Genomic DNA, 22,607 nt, shown 5'->3' with positions numbered 1-22,607 from the left:
GATGGGAAGGCTGGGCCCCAACGGTGGCTCCGCCGACGTGAGGCCCCTTCCCCTGCCGCTTCAGTTCCCACAAATAACGGCTCAAGCGATGAGCTGCGCAGACAAGACCCCGTTGCCCGCCTCCTTAGAAGGCCTGCCGGGGCCGCCACCGGGACCACTATCTCCTCTGATCTCAGTGGCTTAACGTTCCTGATAAGATGTAATGTAATCGTGACACTGTCCCCCCCTTACTTAGGGGAGAAGGACTCCCCCAAAACGGACGCCACATCTGAAAACCACTCACGTACATGGTTAAATGTCAGCTTCAGGAAATGAGAACCGGCCCTCACTGTGGAGGCCATCGCTGCCCACCCTGGGATGCCCTCCAGCCACCCGCGTTTTGTCACGCCCAACCCCGAGAACGGGCCCTCCTCAGGGGCTTCCCAGGGAATAAAGTGCCTGGACTTGGCCCTGAGAGGCATGGATACAGCCCAGTGAACTCTGATGCCTCAGGGGACCCGGCATGGCAGAATGCTGGTGGAGGCTTTCTTTAAACTACGGATTAAAGTGATAAAAATGGCGGTTCCTTCTTCCTTCAGACCAGGTTCTGACTGAACCGGCCTCCAGGACTGTCTTGGGCACGCTGGTGGGGTGGGAAGTGGGCAGGAGGCAGGTCCTGGGGCCGCCCCTCCCCGCCCCACAATGTATGATGGACCCCTCGCCCTGAGTTGCTGTTGATGTCCCGTTTTAATCTTCTGCCAAGTGTGTACATGGTGATGCCCTATCAAATGAACTTTTTAAAGCTCAAATAGCCTCCTTGAAAAGGAAAATTGTTTCAGGGTTTTTTTTCTTTTATTGATTTTAATGTAAAATAGCACTTTGAAGTTTACAATTTATGGTTCCCTGGGCACCGATCAGAGGGGGGAAGGAGGGTCAGGAGCCGTTTCCCCTCCTCTGCCCGCTCCCCAGGGGCCCGGACAACGCTCGCCTCGAAGGGGCACCTTCTGCCGAGACCCACGCCTGCCTCGCTGCATTTCAGGAGATCAAGCCCGAGATGAAGAAGAGATAAGAAAATTGCCCCTAATGAAAGCCAGAGGCAGCGGCACTTTCTCCTGGGCCTGGAGACTCTGGGAGAAAAGGGAACCTTAATTCAAACCAGCCAGGCCAGCAGCTTTGAAGTCTGCTGAGCAGCCGAGGCCTCCGGTGCACTGTTCTTAACCCCTCACTTCCCTGCCGCCTGGCAGCGCGGGGCGAGGGGCGCATGGGGCCGGGGCTGCTGCTGCCCTCAGGGTGCCATGTGGGGGAAAGGCCGCGTTACAAAGGTGCTCAGGGATGGTGGAGCCGGGACTACTCCTCCTCTCAGAGCCCCACATGGGTTTAAAGGCAGTGTTACAAAGGTGCTCAGAGATGGTAGAGTTGAGACTGCTGGTGCTCTCAAAGCCCAGTTTGGGTTTAAAGACCCAGAGACGTTATCAGAGATGCTGGTGAAACTGCACGTGTGCGAGTAGAAGCCCTCATCTCTCTCTGAGTGAGATTGGCCTCTATTCTGAGCAGCTGGGCTGGCTCATTTCATTTATCCAACCTTTGAAGCCCTGCAGGAAGGTTGAGGTGCCTTTGTTTCTTCCATATTTTTTTCTTTAAACATTGATTGGTTGTTGAGCTAAACTATACATAAAACTTGACCCTTTGAAACACATGTGAGAGCCCAGTTCGGGGCACTGGCTGCGTTCACGATAGCGTGTCTGCTCCGGGGAGACAGTCCCTGAAGGCCCAACACCTGGGGGCCGTGAACACACCCACCTGGACCCCGCTAGCGGCCACTGTAGCTCTTCAGGGGCATCCAGGTCTTCTTGGCAGAGAGTTTATCCGAGGACATTCCTACTGCAGTGATCTTAGAAGCAAAAGATAGATGTAAAACCCTGGAGTTGAGCGATCCAATGTTTAGCCCGTGGTCACTGTGCCCGTGTACAGGTGGGGGCGCACAGTGCCTGTCCTCATGGGTGGCAGGGCCCCCCGGGTGAGGCGGACCTGTGCTGAAGGCCTTCCACCTGCCTTCAGGTGGGGGCCTTCCGGCCAAGCCGTGGTGTCGGGCCGGGGGACGCGCCCACAGGCGCAGGCCAGGCGGTGTGACCCGCCTGTCTGACCCCACGGTTGGTCGTGCAGCCTTCAAGCACAAGGCCTCCTGGGGGCTCACAGTGGTGGGAGGGGTGGCCTGGAGCACAGGGGCGGGGAGAGGGTGAGAGTACATTGGGGTCTGGAGTGGCGAGGTGCCTGCCCACTGTCCAGGAGCCTGCAGGGGGTGGGGAGGAGGGACGTCCACACCTTGGCATATGGAGGCTGGCGAGCAGAGAGTGAAGAGGCCATGCCTCGGGGGAGGCAGCTCCGGTGGGGGGCGAGGAGGGGGAGGGTGGCAGCAGGGGCGGCCTTCAGCGGGTTTCAGCCTGGCTGAGGCTACAGTGTCACCGCTGGGGGGCCCGGCTTGGGCAGTCTCGTTCCCGTCATCACTGTCTTACTTCCCATCCTCACTCTGCAGGGCTCGGGTACTTGATGAGCAGGTGCTGGGCCCCTGGTCTGTGGTCCTGGTGGAGGGGGCGGGGCCTCAAGAGGATGCGGGCCCCCAGGGCAGGGGCTCAGAGGCCCAGCCCCCAAAGCAGGGGGACTCAGAGGCCAGGCCCCCCAGGGCAGGGGCTCAGAGGCCCAGCCCCCAAAGGAGGGGGACTCAGAGGCCGGGACCCCCAGTGCAGAGGCTCAGAGGCCGGGACCCCCAGGGCAGGGGCTCAGAGGCCCGGCCCCCAAAGCAGGGGGACTCAGAGGCCGGGACCCCCAGGGCAGGTGTACAGAGATTCCAGATCCCAGAGGGCACACACCTCCCCTTGCAGAACTTAAAGGAAAGGAAGTTTTCGATGATCAAAACGCCGTCACTGAAATCATGCTATCAGGCTCCCAGCAACAACCTCTTGTAAAACCAGGTCTGGGTTCAGGGCTCGGCCACAGTCAGCACCCTCTGCCCGGCGTCTCCAGCCAGTGAGCACTCTCTTGGCTGGAGACGTGAACTGTGAAACCAGCCCAAAACAGCAGTGAGCGCGAACAAGAAAGCCTGCGGGACGAAGGCTCCGGGGGCCGCGTGGGAGGAGTGTTTAGGGCCCGCCTGCATGGACAGTGCTTCCAGGGCATTCGGAGGGGCAGCAGGGAGCCAGGGGCAGCGTAGCAGCCGGAACCCTGGTTCCAACCAAGGCCCTGGCACCGGTGGGCACAGCCCCCAAACACAACACCGCAGCCCACTGGCCACCAGGTCATGTGCCCCCAGCTGGCGTTGAGTGCCAATCTGGTGGATTTGTGCGGGCCCCAGTTGGGTGGTGTATCGAGAAGTCATTTCTTTTTTAGAGGCTGGAGCCCGCTGTTGAATCAGCTCGTGCATTTAGTTTTCACTGTGGGTTGGGAGTTGGCATGTTGGCACACCCCAGAGTCTGGCCGTGCGAGGTTACGGTGCGGCTGATAAAGACATGATTCTGGGAGCTGCAGGGGCCCCGTAGCACCCCCGGGCACTGCCACCTTCACGGAGCGGCCAGGCTGGTCTGAGCGGGAACTGGCCCGTCAGCAACGTCCACCCTGTCGTCCAGTCTGCCGAGCCCGCCCCTCCCCTGGCGCCCGGCCTGGCTTTTCCCCGTGGAAACCTGGCTGCAGGTGTGGTCTGGCCAGCGAGCAAAGGCCGGAGGGGTGGGCAGAGCACGTGTCCAGAGCGGAGGCGCCACCGCCCAGGAGCTCAGCTACGCGGGTGGTTTGCACGGCTGGGTCCCACCCCACAGGGCGCAGAGGCCCCGGGACTTCCACTGCTTGTCCCTGTAGCCATCTCCTCCCCGCTTTCCCACGTCCAGAGCTGCACCCGGCCTCCTCCTCTGTCAGGGTGTCTCCCTCCTGAAAGTGGGCGATTTGTTGTCTGCTGCCCTGGGAGGCTCCTGGTCCTCCCTGCTGTCCTCTGTTGTCCCGCAGAAGGTTGCCAAGGACTGCCCCCCCTGGACCCACTCACCTTAGAGCAGTGGTTTGAGGGAAGGCCTTCAGCAGATGTTTAGATCTTGTTATTTGCAGACTGAACTGCTCATTAAAACTTCATCCTAGAAATAAAATGACAGGCAGTTTCCTGTTTCCTTTGCGGCACCTGTTCACTGGTCACGGGCTGGCAGCTTGCTGCTGGCACGAGGGTCCTGGGTGGGGTGCCGCTGTGATGTCCAGAAGGCAGGCTGGCAGATAGATGGTCAGTAGTGACGCGTCCAGCCCTCTGCTCCCCATGAGGAAGCCGAGTCCCGTCAAGGGGAGGCGACGTTTCCTGGGGCTCAGGGCACACTAAAAATGCGTGCTGCACACCCATCAGCACAGGCCAGGCACACAGCACCATTTCAGATCTTCCTACTGTAGCAAGCATTCGGGGTTACAGCATCGACCGTCCCAGTCAGGAAGAGGAAAGGAGGCTGTGCACACAGACATCCGCTATCCCAGGTGCTCAGACTCCCACCTGGACGGTGCGCCAACCCCCCGCAAACCCTGCACGCACACATGCACACACCCACACCCACACCACACGCCGACACGTGGGATCAGCTGTGCTTTACAACTTGTTATGATTGGCTTTGGGGCAAAGCCACACATCAAGCACAGATGCCAGGGACCCTCTAAAGGAGGTATTCACCTCCTTTAATGATGATTTTCACAGGGCTGGTTTTTTTTAATTTTGTGGGGGGATTAGAAATGAAATCGCTCCGCGATACTTCAGAGCAGAGCAGCAGAGCGCCCACGTGCACTCGCTTCAAAACGGCTGCCGGAACTCTCTGAGTGAGCTGGTGTCTGCTTGAAACGTCTGTGGTTTTCATTGAAACATCGTGCTGGCTTTAAAATCCCTACCAAGATTGTGGCCGAAGCCGGTCTCCCGCCCAAAGACAAAGTTTATGTGACAAGAACTTCATTAAAAATAATTGAAAACCAACCTCGCTGGAATGACAAGGGCTCGTGCAGAGGGGCCCACCAGGTCCTTGCAGCGGGTACGGTGGCCTGTGCCTTTGAGGGCACAGACACAGCTGCTGGGCGTGGAGCAGACGGCTCTTCCTGGATCCCGAGGCGGCCCCCCACTCCTACCAGCCTGGACCAGGAATTTCCCCACAAGCCCCAGGGCCTACTCTGATGCCAGTGCTGTGTTTAGAAGACAGCACTCGCAGACTTTCCTGGCGTCCAGCCGTTAAGGCTCTGCTCTTCCAGTGCAGGGGACACAGGCCCGACCCCTCGTCGGGGAACTGAGATCCCACATGCCGTGTGGTGCAGCCAGAAAAAGAGCCCGTGCCTTCTACATCGCGTCTCCAGTTCCTGTGGACTCTCGTCCCACTGGCGCAGAGAAGCGGTCAGACCTGGGGTGGTGTCATGGGCAGAGCAACTTTACCAGAGTTGGAATGGCAGTAGTCTGGGGTAGGGCCGGCAGACGGCAGCCCAGGGGGCCAGTCCCACCTTGTTTTTTTAAGTCAAGTGGCCTGAAGATGGCAGTGTCTGCTCCCTGGCCCTCGGCAGGAATGCTCTCAGCCCCTGGTCCAATCCACACGCAGTGTTGCTGAGCCCTGAGGGGTGGCCCCCCAGGCCTGGAGCCCGAGTCCTTGGGAGCGCTTCCGTCAGCTCCACAGAGGCCATTCAGGAGGAAACTGAGCTGGGCACAGCTTCAGAGGAAAGAACAGAAGTGGCAAGCTGCTGAGAGGCCCACCTGGCCTGTGACTCCCTGGTTCCAGAAGGGGGGCGAAGTGCCATGGGTGAAGTCAGTGAGTCTTGGTGGTGGACGCTCCTGGCACCTGGCCCGCTGCAGGCAGACGTCCCCTGGGAAGCCCCCTGGGCCATGCGTGGTCACGGGAGTCTGGCTGGGTCTCCTGGCTCCTCACTGCGGATCCTGCGGAGCAGGGGCCGGATCTTCACCTGTGTGTGAGTCTCCGGGGTTCTCAGCCCTCCTCCACCTGAAATCAGAGGGACCTCTCAACAGGACTGCAACCCAGGATCGTTCCTAGATGGAGATGTATTTAACACTGAGCATTCTGTTTCTTATGGACATGAGTTTGGGTAAACTCCAGGAGTTGGTGATGGACAGGGAGGCCTGGCATGCTACAGTCCATGGGGTCACAAACAGCCGGACACGACTGAGCGACTGAACTGAACTGATTCTGTTTCTTTGGCCAAAGTTGTCATCTTCCAGAGTTGACGTCATCCTAATAAAGAGCCTGTGGGATTTCAGGGCCCGCCCTGCGGCCGCGGTCCTCCCTGGGGCCCACCCCACAGCCATGGTCCTCCCTGGGACCTGGCCTGTGAGGGGCGGGGACCTTCAGTCACGCTCAGCGCACGGAGCCCCTCCCGCACAATCTTCTGAAGACCTGGTGGGGGCGGGGGTGTGTCTCAGAGGTAAGAAGCTGGGCTCCCATCCCGGGGGAGCTTTGGGACAAGGAGCAGCCCCTCTGTGTGTCCAGCAGCTCAGAGCGCCCGGCAGAAGGCTTTCCAACCCGAGACTGTGAAGCCGGGGCTTCTCTGGCCAGTGAGGGGCTGAGTGGGCAGAGGCTGACAGCAAGGGCAGCTGCCCTGGAGCCCAGGCCCGGGCGCTGTGGTCTGCCTCCCACCCACTCGGGGCAGGAGGGAGACAGAAAGTCAGGGGGTACTTTCTGGGCACGTGAGGCTGGCTCCGGGTCATACGCTGGACTGGACAGGAGTCTTCCCAGTCTCAGCACAAAGCGAGATTTCCAGGCCGAGCCGTACACTCAGGCTGCGAGCTCCTGGGGGGATTGTGTTAACAGGAGCTTCCCCCACTGTTCTTGCCTTGTTTCCTGAATGTAACTTAACCTCTGACCTCCTCAGTGACTGTTGATACTTCTAACCAGTCGGTTCTCTTAAACTGGAGTATCGGTTTTCCCTTTAGGGATCCTAAGTGTTGAATTTCTTTCTAATTAACCTTACACGTCCCTCCTGCACCCCAGCAGTGGGTCATTTGGTCCGTCGCAGCCTACGGCGTGGCCTCGGGGGCTGGGGTCGTGGAAGGCCAGGGCGTGGGCTCTGGGGCACCCCCACCCGCTTGGCCGCGCGGCCCCGGGTCCCCGGTGCTGGGCGCTGACCCCGGCAGCCAGTGACGGTGGCCGCCCTGGGCTGATGCGGCGTCTCCCCCTCTGCCCTGTGCAGGACCGTGGTCATGCCAATTGCCAGTGAGTTCGCCCCAGACGTGGTGCTGGTGTCCTCGGGATTCGACGCCGTGGAGGGCCACCCCACGCCCCTCGGAGGCTACAACCTGTCCGCCAAGTGTAAGTCAGGTTTGCGGGCGGCCGGCTGTCAGATGCGCGGTGTGCCCGCCAGGCTTTCCCTCCAGTGGCTGTGGAAGGAGATTCCGCCCCAAAACCCCAAAGACATCTTACCAAAACCATGACACTGGCTCCCCAAAGACCACAAGGCCTGCGGCAGGCGTGTAGCCAGAGGGCCAGCAAGCCTGGGGCTGGCCCGCTGCTGCTGTCAGCTGGGGCCGGGTTCCCCCTACTCCTGAGGCTGTCGTCCCACGTGGGGCCTGTGGGGGCCTGGCCCTAAGCGCCGTGAAGACAGAAAGAGCCGAGAGCAGGTTCACTCCAGTCAGGGGAGGAGAGTTGTGCATCCTCTCCATCTCTAGCAAATCATGCAGGTGACGGCTCCCCCCACACCACCCCGGCGTCCAGCCACGAGAGGCCCGGACACCCCCACTCCGACCAGCGACCTGGGGGCTGCAGTGGTCTGGGTGCCTGGGGTTCCCGGGCGGGGGAGGCTTGTCAGGGGAGCCTGTCCCCTGCCCCCACGTGGGGAGAGTGTGGCGCAGCGAAGAGGAAGCCCGGCAACAGAGCACAGCCTCGCGGAGTCCCCCTGCGCGGGCCGGCGGCCGGGGGGCTGCGCCCAGGACAGACGGAGGGTACAAGCGTCCTCCACGCCCTGGAGGGGGCCCACGCCCTGCGCTGCTTCCTGGGCTCCTCGCCGTCCCCTCCGAGCCAGCGTCACTGTTGCCGCCGGAGACAAAACCGAGGCTGGGGGACCTCAGGGCCTTGCCGGCACCCGCAGCTGCCCAGGGGCAGAGTCCAGCCTCGGGCCTGCTCTGCCAAGCGCCAGCCTGTGCGGACGGATGGGGTCGGGCGGTCAGGCGGCCTGGCTCCCTGAGGAGGGTCGTTCTCGTTCCCCGTGGGGAGGGTGTTGGGCTGCCGAGCAGGGACCGTGGCTGCTGATGAAAGCCAGATGCGGACGTAGGAGGGGCCTGGAGGGGCGCGCGCGGCAGTGGCGCACGCGTGAGTGTGTTTGCACGCATCTGCCCGGCACTTTGGCCGACCAGCCCTGGGCTCTGGCACGGACGTGGCCGGGCCCTGGCAGCTGCCCTACCCACTGCCCTCCTGCCTCCCAGCTTCTGTGGTTCAGGGCAGGCAAGATGGGGGCTCCCCCGGGGCTCCTCCCCGCCCCCGAATGAGATGATTTGCAGCATTATGAAATCAAAGCCCCGAAACCGTAATTCCTACTCCCACGGAGATCAAAAAGAATCCCAAGCCGAAATCGTCCAATGAATTTATTACAAGCCAACCTGGCTTCCATTAGGTGTCTCGCTCGGGGTGCCAGCCCCGGGGTCTCAGTAACACGACATGATGCGCCCTGGGCGCTTTGATCCGCTGCCAGGCGCCGGCGCCGCGGCCCGGCCTCGCCCGCCACTTGCCTCTCCCGCTTCCCTCGCAGGTTTCGGGTACCTGACGAAGCAGCTGATGGGCCTGGCTGGCGGCCGGGTCGTCCTGGCGCTGGAGGGGGGCCACGACCTCACAGCCATCTGTGATGCCTCGGAAGCCTGCGTCTCTGCCCTGCTGGGGAACGAGGTAGGAGGGCCGGGCTGCCCTGCCCCGCCCCGCCGTCCCGCGCGTCTGCCCCTCGCCCCCGGGAGGAGGCTCGCCCACCCAACAGGACCATCTTGTTGTGGCCGGAAGCGGATGGGCAAAGGGACAGTTAGAAGCCGTGTCTCCTGAGCACACACGACTCGAGATCCGTCTTTTGGAGGCGCTCGCCTTGATGTGGGGCTCGCAGGGGAACCCCTTTACCTGGTTTCCTCCTCGCGGATGATCGGCTCTCTGGGACGTCCTGAAGCGGGTCCTGGGGGAGGTGCCACCACGCCATCTTGGGGGCGTGGGCCCGGGTCCCTGTGGCTCCTGCTGCTCTGACCCTCAGGCAATGCCCAGGACTGGGTTCAGCACCCCCGCCTGACAGCGGGGCTCAGAGGGAACTTTGGAGGGTTCTACCCACCACACAGCTTTCTCTGGCTGCTTTTCCTACAGCATCGCCGTGAGGGGCCAAGGAAAGAGCCGCTGGTGTTTGGGCAGCACTGGCCATGTGGCCCGGGTCGCCAGCCAGCCCGCGGCGGGGAGGGACCTGGGGCCCACACTCCCCAGACCCAGAGGGCCTCATGGAGGCCTCGTGGAGGCACAGGCCCACCCAGGGACGCCTGGAGGCTGCTCCCCTCCCCAGGGCCCGTCAGACACAATGGGGCTTCTCCAGGTGCACGGAGTGCGCAGACCCTCTCTCAGTAGGGTCAGCGCTACCTGGTGCCCCGTGGGGGTGCCCAAGCCCCACCCCTGGACAGGTGTGTCCTTCCTGGAGTAGCAGCGCCCAGTGGCCAAGCCCAGGGGCTCACGGGGGAGACCAAAGACCCCCGGCAGGGAGGGCAAGAGGCCAGAGTCACGGGGCAGCTTCTTATAAGGCACTGCCTGTGCGGCCGCCTGCCCATGGTGCTCCCATGGCCGGGCTTGTGCTCCCTAGCCCTCGGTGCTCCATGGCCCAGGGTTATGCTGCCCAACCCGGGCTCATGCTCCCTGGCCCAGGGCTGTGCTCCCTGGCCTGCAGTGCTCCATAGCCTGGGGTTGTGCTCCCTGGTCATCTGCTGGGACAGGCCGCTGGCTGGCAACAGGGGTGGAGGTGGTAAGTTTGGTGGGCAGGCACCCGGGAGGGCTCTGTTTTCTTCTGACAACCTCTGCGTGTCCTGGATGGTGTCCATTGTAACCTAAGTCACACCTGGGTCCAGGGGCCTGCTGGCATCTCCCCTCTCTGGTCAGCTTGTTAGCAACACGTGTGAATGTTCTCTGGTAAAGACCCGCTTGCATTTGCTTTCCAAAGTGTGCAGGGCTCTTCACCTCTCCTCTCTTCCCATAAACCAATCTCCCCACCCCTTTTACTAGGAGAAGGCAGCTGATTTATATATTCAAACCATCTTGAGGGCTTTTGATGCTGAGAGCCAGCTATTTTAAAACAGCGGTAGAGAACTCGGCTTTCAGCTCAGCTGCTCATGCTCTTCTGACAAAGTGTTCCTTCGGTGAAACCATCAAAAAGCAGGAAGCCCTAGTTTTATTGAGGGAGGTCTCTTAAAAATCTTTTTAATGCCAGAAAGTTGGAGGGAGCCTCACCCCTCGGCCTTTGATGAGGCTGATGCCGGGCGCGGGGACGGCTCGCTCTGGGGTGGAGGAAGCCAACGGTGGACGGCCAGTGCTGGGGGCGCCCACCCATGGGGGTCAGCAGAGGGGCGCATGCGGGGCCGGGCCTGGAGGGGCTGCCCCGCCCCAAGAGCCATCAAACCGCAAGAGTTCATCTGACGACAACTGAAGCTGTGTGAACTGACTCTTGGACATGAAGCCGTCGTATTGACTAGTTTCAGCTTCACGCCGTCTGCAGCCCTTGGGGATGGTGACAGTGAGATGTCACTCACGGGAGCCCCGTGGGTGGCGTGCCAAGGAGTTGCGGCCCAGGGCAGGGCCCCGGGCAGGTGGGGAGTCACTTCCCATGTCACAGGTCGCCCCCAAGGGGAGGCTCCTTTGGGGCCCGTTTTCTATTTAGCCGTGGGGCTTCTCAGGATTAAATGGCACTATCTCATCGAGCCCAAGTCCGAGACCCTGGGCAGGAGGTGCTGGGGGATCAGTGGCCAGCAGCTGCAGGAGCGTCCCTCCCTTGTCCCGCTGCGCTGCCTCGCGAGGACACAGAGTGGGACGGCCCTGGGGGTTAGAAGCGGCGGGTGGATGTGAGACGCAGGGCTGACCGAGCCTGCTGTCAGCTTCCAGCCCACCAGGCTCCCCCCACCCCGCCAGCTCCGGTTCACCTGTGCTCACCTCACCAAAGCGGCTGCACAAAGGCCATGAGGATGGAGCGGGCTGTCCCCCAGTCACGTTTCCAGGACGCAGCCTGCGCTGGGTCAGGGGTCTGGGCCGCATGTCCGAGCTGTGCCCCTCGTGGGCCCATCAGCTCCCCACCCTCCCCCGGAGAAGTGGCCCTGCACCCTCTGCGGGCGAGAGGGGACCCACCTCGGAGCGCCTGAGCCTCCTGCTGCAGGGGGACGGACGAGGAGCTGAGCCTGAGGGGGGACCAGAACCTACCTCGGGGGCCCTGGGAGCATCTTGCCATCCTGGGGGCATGCCCTCCGCTGTCTCGTCAGTGGAGCCTCAGTCCTTTAACCTTTGTCCGAAAGAGTTGTGGTGTTTGGACGCCGTGTGGTTCATTTTCGCTAGTGTTTAAAAACCCTTGAAAACCAGCCGCGTCCTCCAAGCCTCTGTGCCGTCACTAGGAGGCTCAGGAAACGCCCTGTGGCCAGCCCCAGATAATTGCTGAGTCTGTCTGTGTTACCAGATGCAGTTCACACGCTGAGGCCGCAGAGCCTGAGCAGACAGACAGACAGACGTACAGGCCCTCCTGCGGGAGAGGGGACGCCCCCCACCACCCAGCCCCGCAGGAACCCCGAGGAGGGGACATCCCGGGAGGGCTCAGCACCAGCCCTGGTGGGAATGTGCTTCCCTGAGGCCCACGGAGGAGCTCGGGCGGCAGGTGGGGACTTCAGGCGGCCCCCGGGGCAGCCCGCAGGGAGGCTGGGGCTCGGCCTGAGGGCGGAGGACTGGGGAGAGGAGGACGACCAGAAACTGACCTCTGGAAGCGGACCTGGAGAGGCCGAGAGAGAAGGGAAGACGCGGGCGAGCAGGCTGGGGTGGCCCTGGGCCCCTGTGGCTCTGAGTCCTACAGGGCCCTTTGCCCGGAGGATCCTCGAGATGGGGAGAGGGGGTTGCAGAGCCAGCCTTCGGGCAGGGAGTGCGCTCGGCTGGAGAGCCCCGGGGGCCCGGTGGGCAGCGTCTGTCTCCTTGGGAAGAACGCGGGGGCCGGGGCACCTGCCGGGGTGGCCGGGCGTCTGAACCCGGGCACGGCTGTGAGAATCAGGACCGTCACAGGGCTGGGCGGACACTGGGCTGGCTCCCGGACGGTGGGACCGGGCATGAGCTCCATCATCTCTCGTGCTCCTAGCAGGCACAGAGACGCCCACCAAAGTGGAGTTTTGTTTTCTGGAAAATGCACAGTGTGACCTGGGTTCGGCCAGGATTTCATGAGGACTCTTTTCTCTGGTGCTGTGACCTCTCTGGTTTCTGCTCGCTCAGGGTGTGGGGTGAGCTCTTGTAAACTGCAGAGTGGAAAGCCACACCCAGGACCGGGTGCTCTGAACAAGGGTTCTCTTGCGCACTTTCCCCGAGGCTGGCTTTTTAAAGGCTGAGCTCAGGACGAGCCTCCCTTCTGATTTGGTCATGATGTGGAACAAACGTGAGGTGAACGTGCCCCGGGGCGGCCAGGGGCTCCCGTCTGTCACTCGGACTTGGCATGTCCCCCAGCCGGCCCTCTGTTCTCTTCCAAGTGAGACCGAAAAGTGAAGTCACTCAGTCGTGTCCGACTCTTTGCGACCCCATGGACTGTAGCCCACCAGGCTACTCCATCCATGGGATTCTCCAGGCAAGAATACTGGAGTGGGTTGCCATTCCCTTCTGCAGGAGATCTTCCCAACCCAGGCACTGAACCCAGGTCTCCTGCATTGTAGGCAGATGCTTTACCATCTGAGCCACCAGGGAAGTCCTCAAAGCCTCCCCAGTTTGGCTTCTTCCAGACACAGGCGGGCAAGTGAAGGCACACGGCCGGACCAAGAGCAGGACAGTGGCCCCGGTTTGCTCTCCTCCTGGGGCCACCGGACGCCTCCGTGTGCTTCAGATCCCTCTGCCACACCCGCTTCCCTGTTCCCAATCACACCTGCCCCCAGCCCCTCCCCTGCTCAGCACGGCCTGACCCCCTCTCCTCCCCTTCCCTGCTGCCCGCCACCCTGGCCCCTGCGTGAACATCACCCCTCACCCAAGCTGGCCCCACAGACCTGGGCCCCTGCTCTGCGGGGCCGGCCAGAGGTCTCTCTGTTTTGTTCCCTGATATTTCCTAAGTTTGTAGGATGGATAGTGGTTGGTTCTCCCTGGGCTGCTTAGTAATATCTATTAAATGAAAACTAAGATCCCAAGTAATGAGGTATTTACGTATTTTAAGAGCTAGAGCCTCCCCCGCTGCCCAGCCCTTGTGTGTAAAGTGGAGGCTGGACGTGAGCTTGGGGCAGACTGATGCCCAGAGCAGCTGGAGACGGGGAGCCGCCACAGAAACGGTGGGGGGGGGGCAGACGGCGATGTGGGCACCAAGGTGTCGCCGGACATGACCCGGGCAGAGGGTGCTGGAGGAGGGCCAGGTAGCCCCCTGGAGGGTCAGCCCCCAGCCATGTCCAGGGCCCCCTGGGGAGGTTAGACGTGGGAATCCCCCCAGGACTGGGAGCAGCGGGACCCGGGTTGAATTTTAGAAAGTTCCTGGCACCGTGCGCTGACACACCCCTCTGCCTTCAAGTGATGGGCAATTTATGGAACAAGTTACTTTCTAAAGAACCGCTTTTTTCTTAAGAGGGATAAAATCCTAGCAAACTATCAGAGTTGTGCTACAACAATAAGGCCACAGCTGTTTATGCCACAGTGAGGACCCCAAACCTGAAAGGCGTGTTTTCTGCTCCAGCCTTATACCCATGGGGGACCTGGGCTCTGCCCATGGTCACCCTCAGCCCAGGGCCCACTGACCAGGGCACTTGAGGACACTCCCGTCTTCACGGGGACACCCCGTTTTCATGGGGGCCTGCAGGTGTTCCTGGAGTGGCTCCCCATCTGTATCTGCTCTCTGGCCCAGGACTCATCCGGTTGGCCCAGGTTGGGAGTTACATCAGAGTCCCACCCTGTGTGGTCACCCATGGCCGGAGGGCAACTGCGTCCCTGAGGCAGATCCCAGTGAAGGGAGGGACGATCCCACATCTACGAGGTGGCATCTGAGTGTTTGTCTCTCAGGCCCTCAGTAGTGGGGACCAACCTCAGCAATAGGGCATCTCACGTTTGACCCCACCAGCCTGCAGACAACACAGCACCCAGTTCGGCAGGGGGTCACTTCCTCGTTCCTTAGAGGCTGAGCACCTTTTCATGGGTCTCTTGTCCACTTGGCCTTTCTCTTCAGGTCTTTTGCCTATTTTTCTATTAGACCTTGTTTTTCCAATCTATTTTGGGGGGAGAATTGGTTGGATGGGTGGGCGGATGGATAGATGAACTGGTGGATGGATGGATGGTTTGGTGGATGGATGGATAGATTGATTGAATGGATGGGTGGGTGGATCGATAAATAGATGGATTGGTGGATGTTTGGATGGACAGACTGGCGGATGGTTGGATGGATGAGTGGGTAGGTGGATGGATAAGTGGATGATGGTGGATGGTTGGATGGCTGGGTCGGTGCATGGATGGATGGTGGGTGGATTGATGGGTGGATGGATGGGTGTGCGGTTGGGTGCATGGTTGGATAGATGGCGGATGGTTGGATGGGTAGGTGGATGGATAGACAGATGGATTGATGGATGGTTGGATGGATGGATGGATTGGTGAATGGATGGATGGATAGATGAACTGGTGGATGGATAGATGGATGGTGGATGGTTGGATGGATGGAAGGGTGGGTGGATGGATGGATAAATAGATGGATTGGTAGATGGATGGATGGACAGATGGGTGGATGGTTGGATGGATGAGTGGTTAGATGGATGGATGGGTACATGGATGGATAAATGGATGGATGGTGGATGGATTGGTGGATGGATGGATAGATGAACTGGTGGATGGCTTGATGGGTGGCTGAATGGATAGACAGATGGATTGATGGATGGATGGCTTGGTGGATGGATGCATAGATGGGGGGATGGTTGGATGGATGAGTGGGTAGGTGGATGGATGGATGGGTGAGTGGATGGATAAATGGGTGGATGGTTAGATGGATGGTAGATGGTTGGATGGGTAGGTGGATGGATAGACAGATGGATTGGTGGATGATTAGATAGATGGATGGATTGGTGGATGGATGGATGGGTGTATGGATGGATGAATGGATAGATGGTGGATGGTTGGATGGATGTGTATGTGGATGGGTGGATGGATGGATTCGTGGATGGATGGATGGATGGGTGTATGGATGGATAAATGGATAGATGGTGGATGGTTAGATGGATGGATGTGTGTGTGGATGGGTGGATGGATGGATTGATGGATGGGTGGGTAGATGGATAGAGAGATGGACTGGTGGATGGTTGGGTGGATGAGTGGTTGGATAGGTGGATAAGAGGATGGATGGTGGATGCTTGGATGGATGCATGGATGGATAAATGGATAGATAGTGGATGGTTAGATGGGTGGATGGATGGATTGGTGGTTGGTTGGATGGATGAGTGGTTGGATAGATGGATGGGTGGATGGATGGATTGATGGATGGGTGGGTAGATGGATAGATGGATTGGTGGTTGGTTGGATGGATGAGTGGTTGGATAGATGAATAAGTGGATGGATGGTAGATGGATGGATGGATGGATGGATGGATGATGGATGGTTGGGGGCATAGACAGACCGATGGACAGCTGGGAGTACCCTCTTCTCTGTAAAAGTGAATGTAGGGTCAGAATAATCTGTTCCTTGACTGAGAGGGCTTTCCTGGGCCGTGGGTCTCCTTTGGGTGAAATTTTTAAGTGACTGGTTTTATCTTTTTTTTTTTTATCCCTTCTTGAGTAAATTTTGGAAGATTACATTTTACCAGGAATTTTTTCCATCTTGGCCAATTTTTCCAAATTATCGGCTGATGTTAACAGTGTTCTTGTACTGTCTTTCATCTCTACTGTTCCTGTAGCCGTGGTCCTTCTTATCCTAACGTGTTTATCTGTGCCTCCTCCTTGATTTTCGTCATCAGCCCTACCAGAACTTAACTTTTCATTTCAGTTTTTAACGATAAAGTAATCATGTTTAATATATTAAAACTAAGATACTAATGAATGATGAACCAGAAATCGCTGAAACTGAAATGGGATATTTGAAAGAGAGCCAAATGGAACTTCTAAAAACGAAAACATATTAGCAGAAAATAGAAACTCGGTGAGATCAGCTAGAGAGAAGACTAATACCCTGGAAGGGATGTGTGTGTGCTCAATTGCATCTGACTCTGTGCCACCCCATGGACTGTAGCCTGTCAGGCCTCCCTATCCATGGAATTCTCCAGGCAAGAGTACTGGAGTGGGTTGTCATTTCCTTCTCCATGGGATCTTCCCCACCCAGAAATCAAACCCTCCTCTCCTGCTTTGGCAGGAGGATTCTTTACCACTGAGCCACCCGGGAGGCCCACGGCCTGGAAGCAACACCTGAAGAAACAGCCCAGAGACGAGGGCTGGAAGGGGGCTTGGGTATATGTTCAGCGTGCCCACCAGAGTGAGGAGCGGACGACTAAAAGTGCCAGCAGCTCAGGATCTTTCGTGACTCATGGAGGCACCATCCTCAGCTCTGGAAGGCAAGGGGGCCCAACCCAGAGAGTTAAAAAAAAAAAACTTGCATCCAAGCTCATCTGAGTGACTGCAGATCAGAAAGACAAACAGGAAACTGTAAAAGTAGCCAGAGAGAAGACAGGAGCCCGCAAGGAGCAGTGTTAGCCAGACACCAACTGCTTCACAGCGAAGGAGGCAGAAGACAGTGGGGCAAGGTCCTCCAAGTCAAGAGGAAGAGCCTGCCAGCCCAGAGCCGCAGGCCCAGCGGGACTGTCAGCTGCAGGGCTGGGGTGGGTGGGAAAAAAGAAATAAACTGGGAAAGCTTGACTGGTGAGACCTTCTCCAAGGGAAACTCTCTAGGAGGAGCTTCAGGCAGAAGGGCGACAGCCCGGGTGGTGGTCTGTTGAGCAAGATGCGGGCGTCAGTGCAGGAAAGCCGGGATCAGCAGGAACTCCAGGAAACAGTAACAATGGTGTCAAGTCAGTGAGAGTAAAGGAAAAAACACAGGAGGGAAGCAAGCCATCAGTCAGGCATGATGGGGAACTCGGCAGGCCCTGGAGCGGGGGCTGTCTGTTCAGCAAATAAACACACAGGACAGTAGCTGCAGTGCCTCTGTGATAAGCAAGTACTTTGTGATCGGTTTAACCCCCAGTGCTGGGCGATTCTGTGGCAGACACCCCGCTGCGCCCTGTGGCCGTCAGATGGGCGGGCCGTGTGCGCCTCCTGACTCCACCTGCTGCAGGGACTTCCGGGAGAGCTCGGAGCAGAGATGCTCACACCCTTCTGTCTGCCTCTTCTCTGATCATTGGAAGGAACCCTGAAGGGCGGATGTGGTTGTCACTCAGTCGTGTCTGACTCTTTGTGACCCCTGGACTGTAGCCCGCCAGGCCCCTCTGTCCATGGGATTCCCCAGGCAAGAATACTGGACGGGTTGCCATTTCCTTCTCCAGGGGATCTTCTCGACCCAGGGATCAGACACACGGGCTTCCACCAGGGAAGCCCGAAGTGGGAGTATTCAAGCCCTGTCTATAAAACCCTTGTTTACAAGTGCCGTGAAACTGGTGTTTCCGAAAAGTCATCATCCCTTGCCCTGACGCTGTGCCGCGCATCCAACGGTGGAGCCCACACCACTGCCCCTCTGCGCCAGCTGCCTCTGGACACCAGCCAGTGTCCGGCCCACACAGGCGCCCACGAATGTACCCAAGAGCCTCCTGCAGAAAGCACCTTAAGGAAAATAAGTTTAGTTTTGTGAAAACATTTATGTAATGCCAAAACCACCTTTGGCTTTCTCAGGCTTTCTTGTCTGTTAGCACATGCACGTGAGGAAGATGCTGATCCGGACGTCCTATTTGAAGGTGCACGGGGTTCTGTGATCTGGACGTCCCATCCGAACACGCACAAGTATTCTGCTGACGGCCCTGAGTTCACAATGTACTCTTCTTTTGTCCCCAGCTCGATCCTCTCCCAGAAAAGGTCTTACAGCAGAGACCCAATGCCAACGCTGTGCGGTCGATGGAGAAGGTCATTGAAATCCACAGTAAGTGGCCTGGCCCAGGGCTCAGCAGAGAGACCCCCCAAGGGAGGGGCCCAACTCCACAGCCCTTCTCCCACGCCCCTTGCCCCACCAGGCCCCCCCGCCCCCCCGCCTTCTCTCTCTCACTGCCAGCGGCGCCCCAGGCCCGCGTGTTGAGGCCTGGCTTTCAGGGTGAGTGTGATGAGCTGGTGACTCTCCTCTCACCCCCGTTAACATCCCGACAACCTGCCACAGCCATGTCACCAGCTCTGTTTTGTGGGGCAAAAGAGCTACGGTTCAAGGGATATGTGAGGTCCCTTCTCCAGGCTCCCCGCTGACAGGCTGGGACCCGCACGGAAGCCCGTGTCCTCGGGTCTGGCTTCCGCCCTCGGACCAGCGAGCCCCACTCCCTCGGCTCAGACACCAGCCCTGCCCCTCGAGGGGCCAGCCCAGGAGCCCAGGGGGCTACACACAGCCAGGGCCCTCTGCCCCGCGCTCAGCACACGGCCGCTTGTCCCGGGTCTGCAGGTTGGCCCAGTCGTGAGTGACCGTGTCCGTGGGCGGGACCCAGGGTCTCCCTGCTGTGCACTGAGCTCCTGGCCTCCCAGATGAGGGGCCCCGTGGCCTAGGAGACACCAGGAGGCTGCCTGCACCGCCCCCATCATCTCGGGGCTCCAGCTGGGAGTCAGGAAGTGCCTGTCCCAGCCACCCCACCCCGAGGGAGGGACTCTCCCTAGGGACCCTCCCTGGAGCCCACCCCCACCCAAGTGTCCTGCCCCTGAAGGGCCCGGTTCTCCTGGCCACAAAGAAGCTTTTCCAGACTCCTATGCTCTGTGAGTTTCTAACCAGGCCACCTCGTGGCTTCTGTCTCTGGAGAGCCTAGTGCTTTGAAGTCGCTAGCGATGGGTGCTGCTGGAGACCCGTGGGCCCGAGCGCAGGGTTGGGCTCCCGTATCTGAGCAGCCGCCCCCCTTTCCGCAGGCCAGTACTGGCGCTCCCTGCAGAGGCTTGCCTCCACCACCGGCTACTCCCTGGTCGAGGCCCAGAAGTGTGAGAACGAGGAAGCCGAGACTGTTACCGCCATGGCCTCGCTGTCTGTGGCCGTGAAGGCCCCCGAGAAGAGGTGAGCGCCGGCACTGGCCATCTGCGGGTGACCTGGGTCTTTGCTCCCCAGCGTATGGGTTGCCCATGCCAGCTCAGTGGGGTGGGTGTCCTCACCCCGGCCCCAGGGCAGACTGCACCGCCACCTCTTTCCAGAAGCAAGAGGCCGAGAACACTGGAAGGGCATCTGGGCCCGAAGGAACACTTCCTTAGGGGAGGGGCGGGGGTCGCTTGGAGTGGGGGGCGGGGTAGCTAGGAGTGGGGGGCGGGGGTGGCGGGAACCCCGCACACCCACCCTCCGCCCACCCACCCTCTCCTCTGTCTCCGCCCCGCGCGGCACCACCCCGCGCCGCAGACCCGACGAGGAGCCCATGGAAGAGGAGCCGCCCCTGTAGCCGCTCCCGCAGCTGCGGGCCTCTTGTCTGTCTGTCTCCGTCTTGAAGCTCCGCCGAGAAAAGTTGCTGCCGCCCTGCGTCCTGCAGGCCTCCTCCAGCCCGCGGGCGCGGCGAGGCGAGCCGCAGCCGGCGGCCCTCTGCCTGCCGGACCCGGGCAGACGCCGGGGAGCGCGGACACTCGGACGTGCGGGAGCGGGCGCGCCGGGCCCCCCGGGGCAGCCGCGGAGGGAGGGAGCCCGCGGGCGCTCGGGGCAGAGCCGCCCGCCTAGCGAGCCGACCCGAGGGAAAGAAAATGAACATCAAAGATCTCACGACGCAAAACACACTTGATTAAAACTGGTGCTTACGGTTTGGTGATTCCCCACAATTCCACAGTCTCCGTGTAAACCACTCAACTCATCCTGTAGCTTATTTCTTTTTCAGAGAAAAGTCGGCCGCTCCGGCGCTGGCCTGCGCCTGCACACCCCGGGTGCGCGGTGGGGCTGGGACGCGGAGCCGGCGAGCGTTTAAGGAAAAAAAACAAACTGGACAAAAGCAGAAATGTGAGCCCGTGCGGCTTCGGTTTCTCCAAGCCGTCGACGGAAGATGCGCGTTTGTGCCTTTTTTTTTATTGCTCTGATGGATTTTTGTGGCTGGGTTTTCCGAAGTCCGAGGAACAATGCCTTAAGAAAAATAAACAGCAGGAGTCGGTGGGACCGCTCCCTGTGGCCTGTGGGGCCGGAGGCCGGCGCTCAGGGCCTGGCGCTTCACGAGTGGTCCCCGCCACGGCCAGCAGCTCTGGAGGGCCGAGGACCTGCCACCCTGCTTCGCTCTATTGCTGTTGAAGAAAAATGGAGGTAGTTCCAAAATAGTGGCAGATACTGTTGGGGGTTTCGAAGTCCAACAAATTTTCAATGAATCCAAAGTGTTCTTTTTCTCGTACATCATATAACAATCGAGCATCTCCATTTGGTTGTGAAGCATGTCCTAGGCACACTTTCAGTGTTACGATCGGAATGCTTTTTATTAAAAGCAAGTAGCATGAAGTATTGCTTAAAATTTTAGGTATAAATAAATATATATATATGTATAATATATATTCCAATGTATTCCAAGCTAAGAAACTTGATTCTTATGAGATCTTGATAAAATATTTATAATGCATTTATAGAAAAAGTATATATATATAAAATAAACGCAGATTGTAAAGGTCCCTGGCGAATGAACGGCTTGTGACTCAGCTCTCAAGGTGCTTGTGGAAAGGGATCTAGTTTGAAGCTCATGTTGTTTCTGAACTCCAGATTGGAGAGCTTTCAATCACAGGTTCGCCACGGGACACCTGCCCTGCAAGATTGTACCTTCATCTTAATTATTTTCTGACCTGACCCCCCCCCACTCCAAGCCTCCATGCACATTCGTACCTGATAAGTTTTTATAGCAAAGGATAGCAATTTGCTGTTGATTTTGTATGAATTTTTTTCCCAAAAAGATATGGAATAAGCATTTTTTGTGAATTTTACATTTTTTCTCACCATTTAGCAGTTTTCTGAATGGTGATAACGTCAACCTTTTTCCTTTCTAAACTTTTGCTTGTACATTTTTGGTTTTTTTTAACTTTGGAAGGTATTTTTTTTTAATTATTATTATTTTCATTTTGTTTATTTTTGTACAGTGAGCACAGAGTTTATTTTCAGAGCGAGCACCGAGTGTGCAGCGGGGTCCGAGGTCCGCCCGCCGGTCCCGCCTGTGGCTGTACATAGAGCGTGGAGCCTTCCTTTGACGCCCGTGCTTTGTGGGCGGGGGGGCATCCTCGCAGCGCTGAGCTGAGGGGCTTGCCAGCACCACGGGCCATCAGCAGCCATGACATTCACGTGTAAACGTCTCTGACCACGTGGCCAGGACGGCATTTTCACTTGGCTTTTCCAAAGACCTTGTAAACTTGTCGGTCACGCATGGGGCCAGGGGGCCTGAGCACCCTCCCCAGGCTCTTCTGCGGCAGCCACGTGGCAGGCCCCCAGCTGGGAGCAGCAGGCCTGAACTTTGAAGCCTGTGGCCGCGGGGAGCCTGGACCCTCGCTGCCTGGCGACCCCGTGGGGACAGTGGACTCCCCATCAGGACGTCTATCCTTTGCTCTTTTTTTTCTCTTTGACAGTAACTGAAAAGTATCACTTTTTAGTGGTAACTCATTTTCCAGCCCTTGAAGCCACCAGTTTCATTCCAGAGTGTGCATCGGGTTCTGACTTGAGGAAGCGCAGACACAGCTTGCCCATGGGAAGGGAACCCCAGCCAAGTCTCAAGTCTGGTGACATTTACAGGGTAGCTTCTGGAAGAGACTCTGACGCAGCCAGACTTGGGACCAAAAGAATCCAGACTCTTGGACTGGCTTGGTCATCAGGCTGCTCTTGGTTAGACTCGGGACAGTGGTCAAGAGCAGGACAGGAAGGTCTTGGGACATGTCTGGTGTCCCCTCTCCTCCTGGCCCCTTGTCCTGAGGCCCAGGTTGGTGGGGGAGTGGAGTGTGGGGGCAGCTGGAGGCACCCAGTCCCCCACAGTGCAGGCAGGCCCCAGCCAGTCATCTCTGCTGGCCTCCTGGGACCCCCCGCCACCTGCCCACTTCCTGCCGGCCGTGGCTCCTGGGGAGAAACACATCACCTGACGTTTTTACAGGTGATGGGATAACAGGTGACCTTGGTGGCCAAGGTACTGTTGGAAGAGTTTACTTCTAATCTCGTCCAACAGAGACCTCCTCTGCAGAAGGCCCGTCGGGGGCCATTTTCATTTGTCAGCTCACTCCAGCTTCACAAGCGTGCTTAAAGCAGTACCGTGTAGCCTTTTTTTTTCTTTGAAGACACACTCAGCCCTTCTCCGCGGCCAACCGTCCGGGGCAGAGGGCAGAGGGCCCACCCAGAGCTCCCACCGCTTCAGGGAGGGCACCCACACCTTCCCGC

The 22,607-nt window shown here is 58.9% G+C and overlaps 2 protein-coding genes across 4 annotated transcripts in view; one reads left to right on the top strand and one right to left on the bottom strand.

The window, feature by feature from the left end:
- The window catches only part of HDAC4 (histone deacetylase 4), a 294,013-nt gene extending 273,799 nt beyond the window's left edge, over positions 1–20,214 (top strand). For 2 of the 3 annotated variants that reach the window (XM_081491296.1, XM_081491298.1), the window contains 5 exons: positions 7,165–7,283; positions 8,716–8,849; positions 18,125–18,209; positions 19,166–19,307; positions 19,641–20,214. In XM_081491296.1, coding sequence (XP_081347422.1) covers positions 7,165–7,283; positions 8,716–8,849; positions 18,125–18,209; positions 19,166–19,307; positions 19,641–19,680 — 520 coding nt within the window. In that variant the 3' untranslated portion in view covers positions 19,681–20,214. The remainder of the gene's footprint in view (positions 1–7,164; positions 7,284–8,715; positions 8,850–18,124; positions 18,210–19,165; positions 19,308–19,640) is intronic. The other variant, XM_081491297.1, reaches the window with a different exon arrangement.
- On the bottom strand, positions 9,065–16,730 carry LOC145507931 (uncharacterized). Its single transcript, XM_081495416.1, is given in 7 exon segments — positions 9,065–9,208; positions 10,425–10,506; positions 11,126–11,334; positions 11,690–11,896; positions 12,020–12,184; positions 14,785–15,361; positions 15,363–16,730. Coding segments are annotated over 7 exon segments (1,785 nt in total). The 5' UTR covers positions 15,764–16,730.
- Positions 20,215–22,607: the final 2,393 nt, after the last annotated feature.

Source organism: Giraffa tippelskirchi, chromosome 5, assembly GCF_054371585.1.
Source record: "Giraffa tippelskirchi isolate mGirTip1 chromosome 5, T2T-mGirTip1v1.2.pri, whole genome shotgun sequence".
In the NCBI taxonomy this organism is placed as follows: domain Eukaryota; kingdom Metazoa; phylum Chordata; class Mammalia; order Artiodactyla; family Giraffidae; genus Giraffa; species Giraffa tippelskirchi.
Note: the sequence above shows the minus strand (reverse complement) of the source record. Positions and strands in the feature narration are given on the sequence as shown.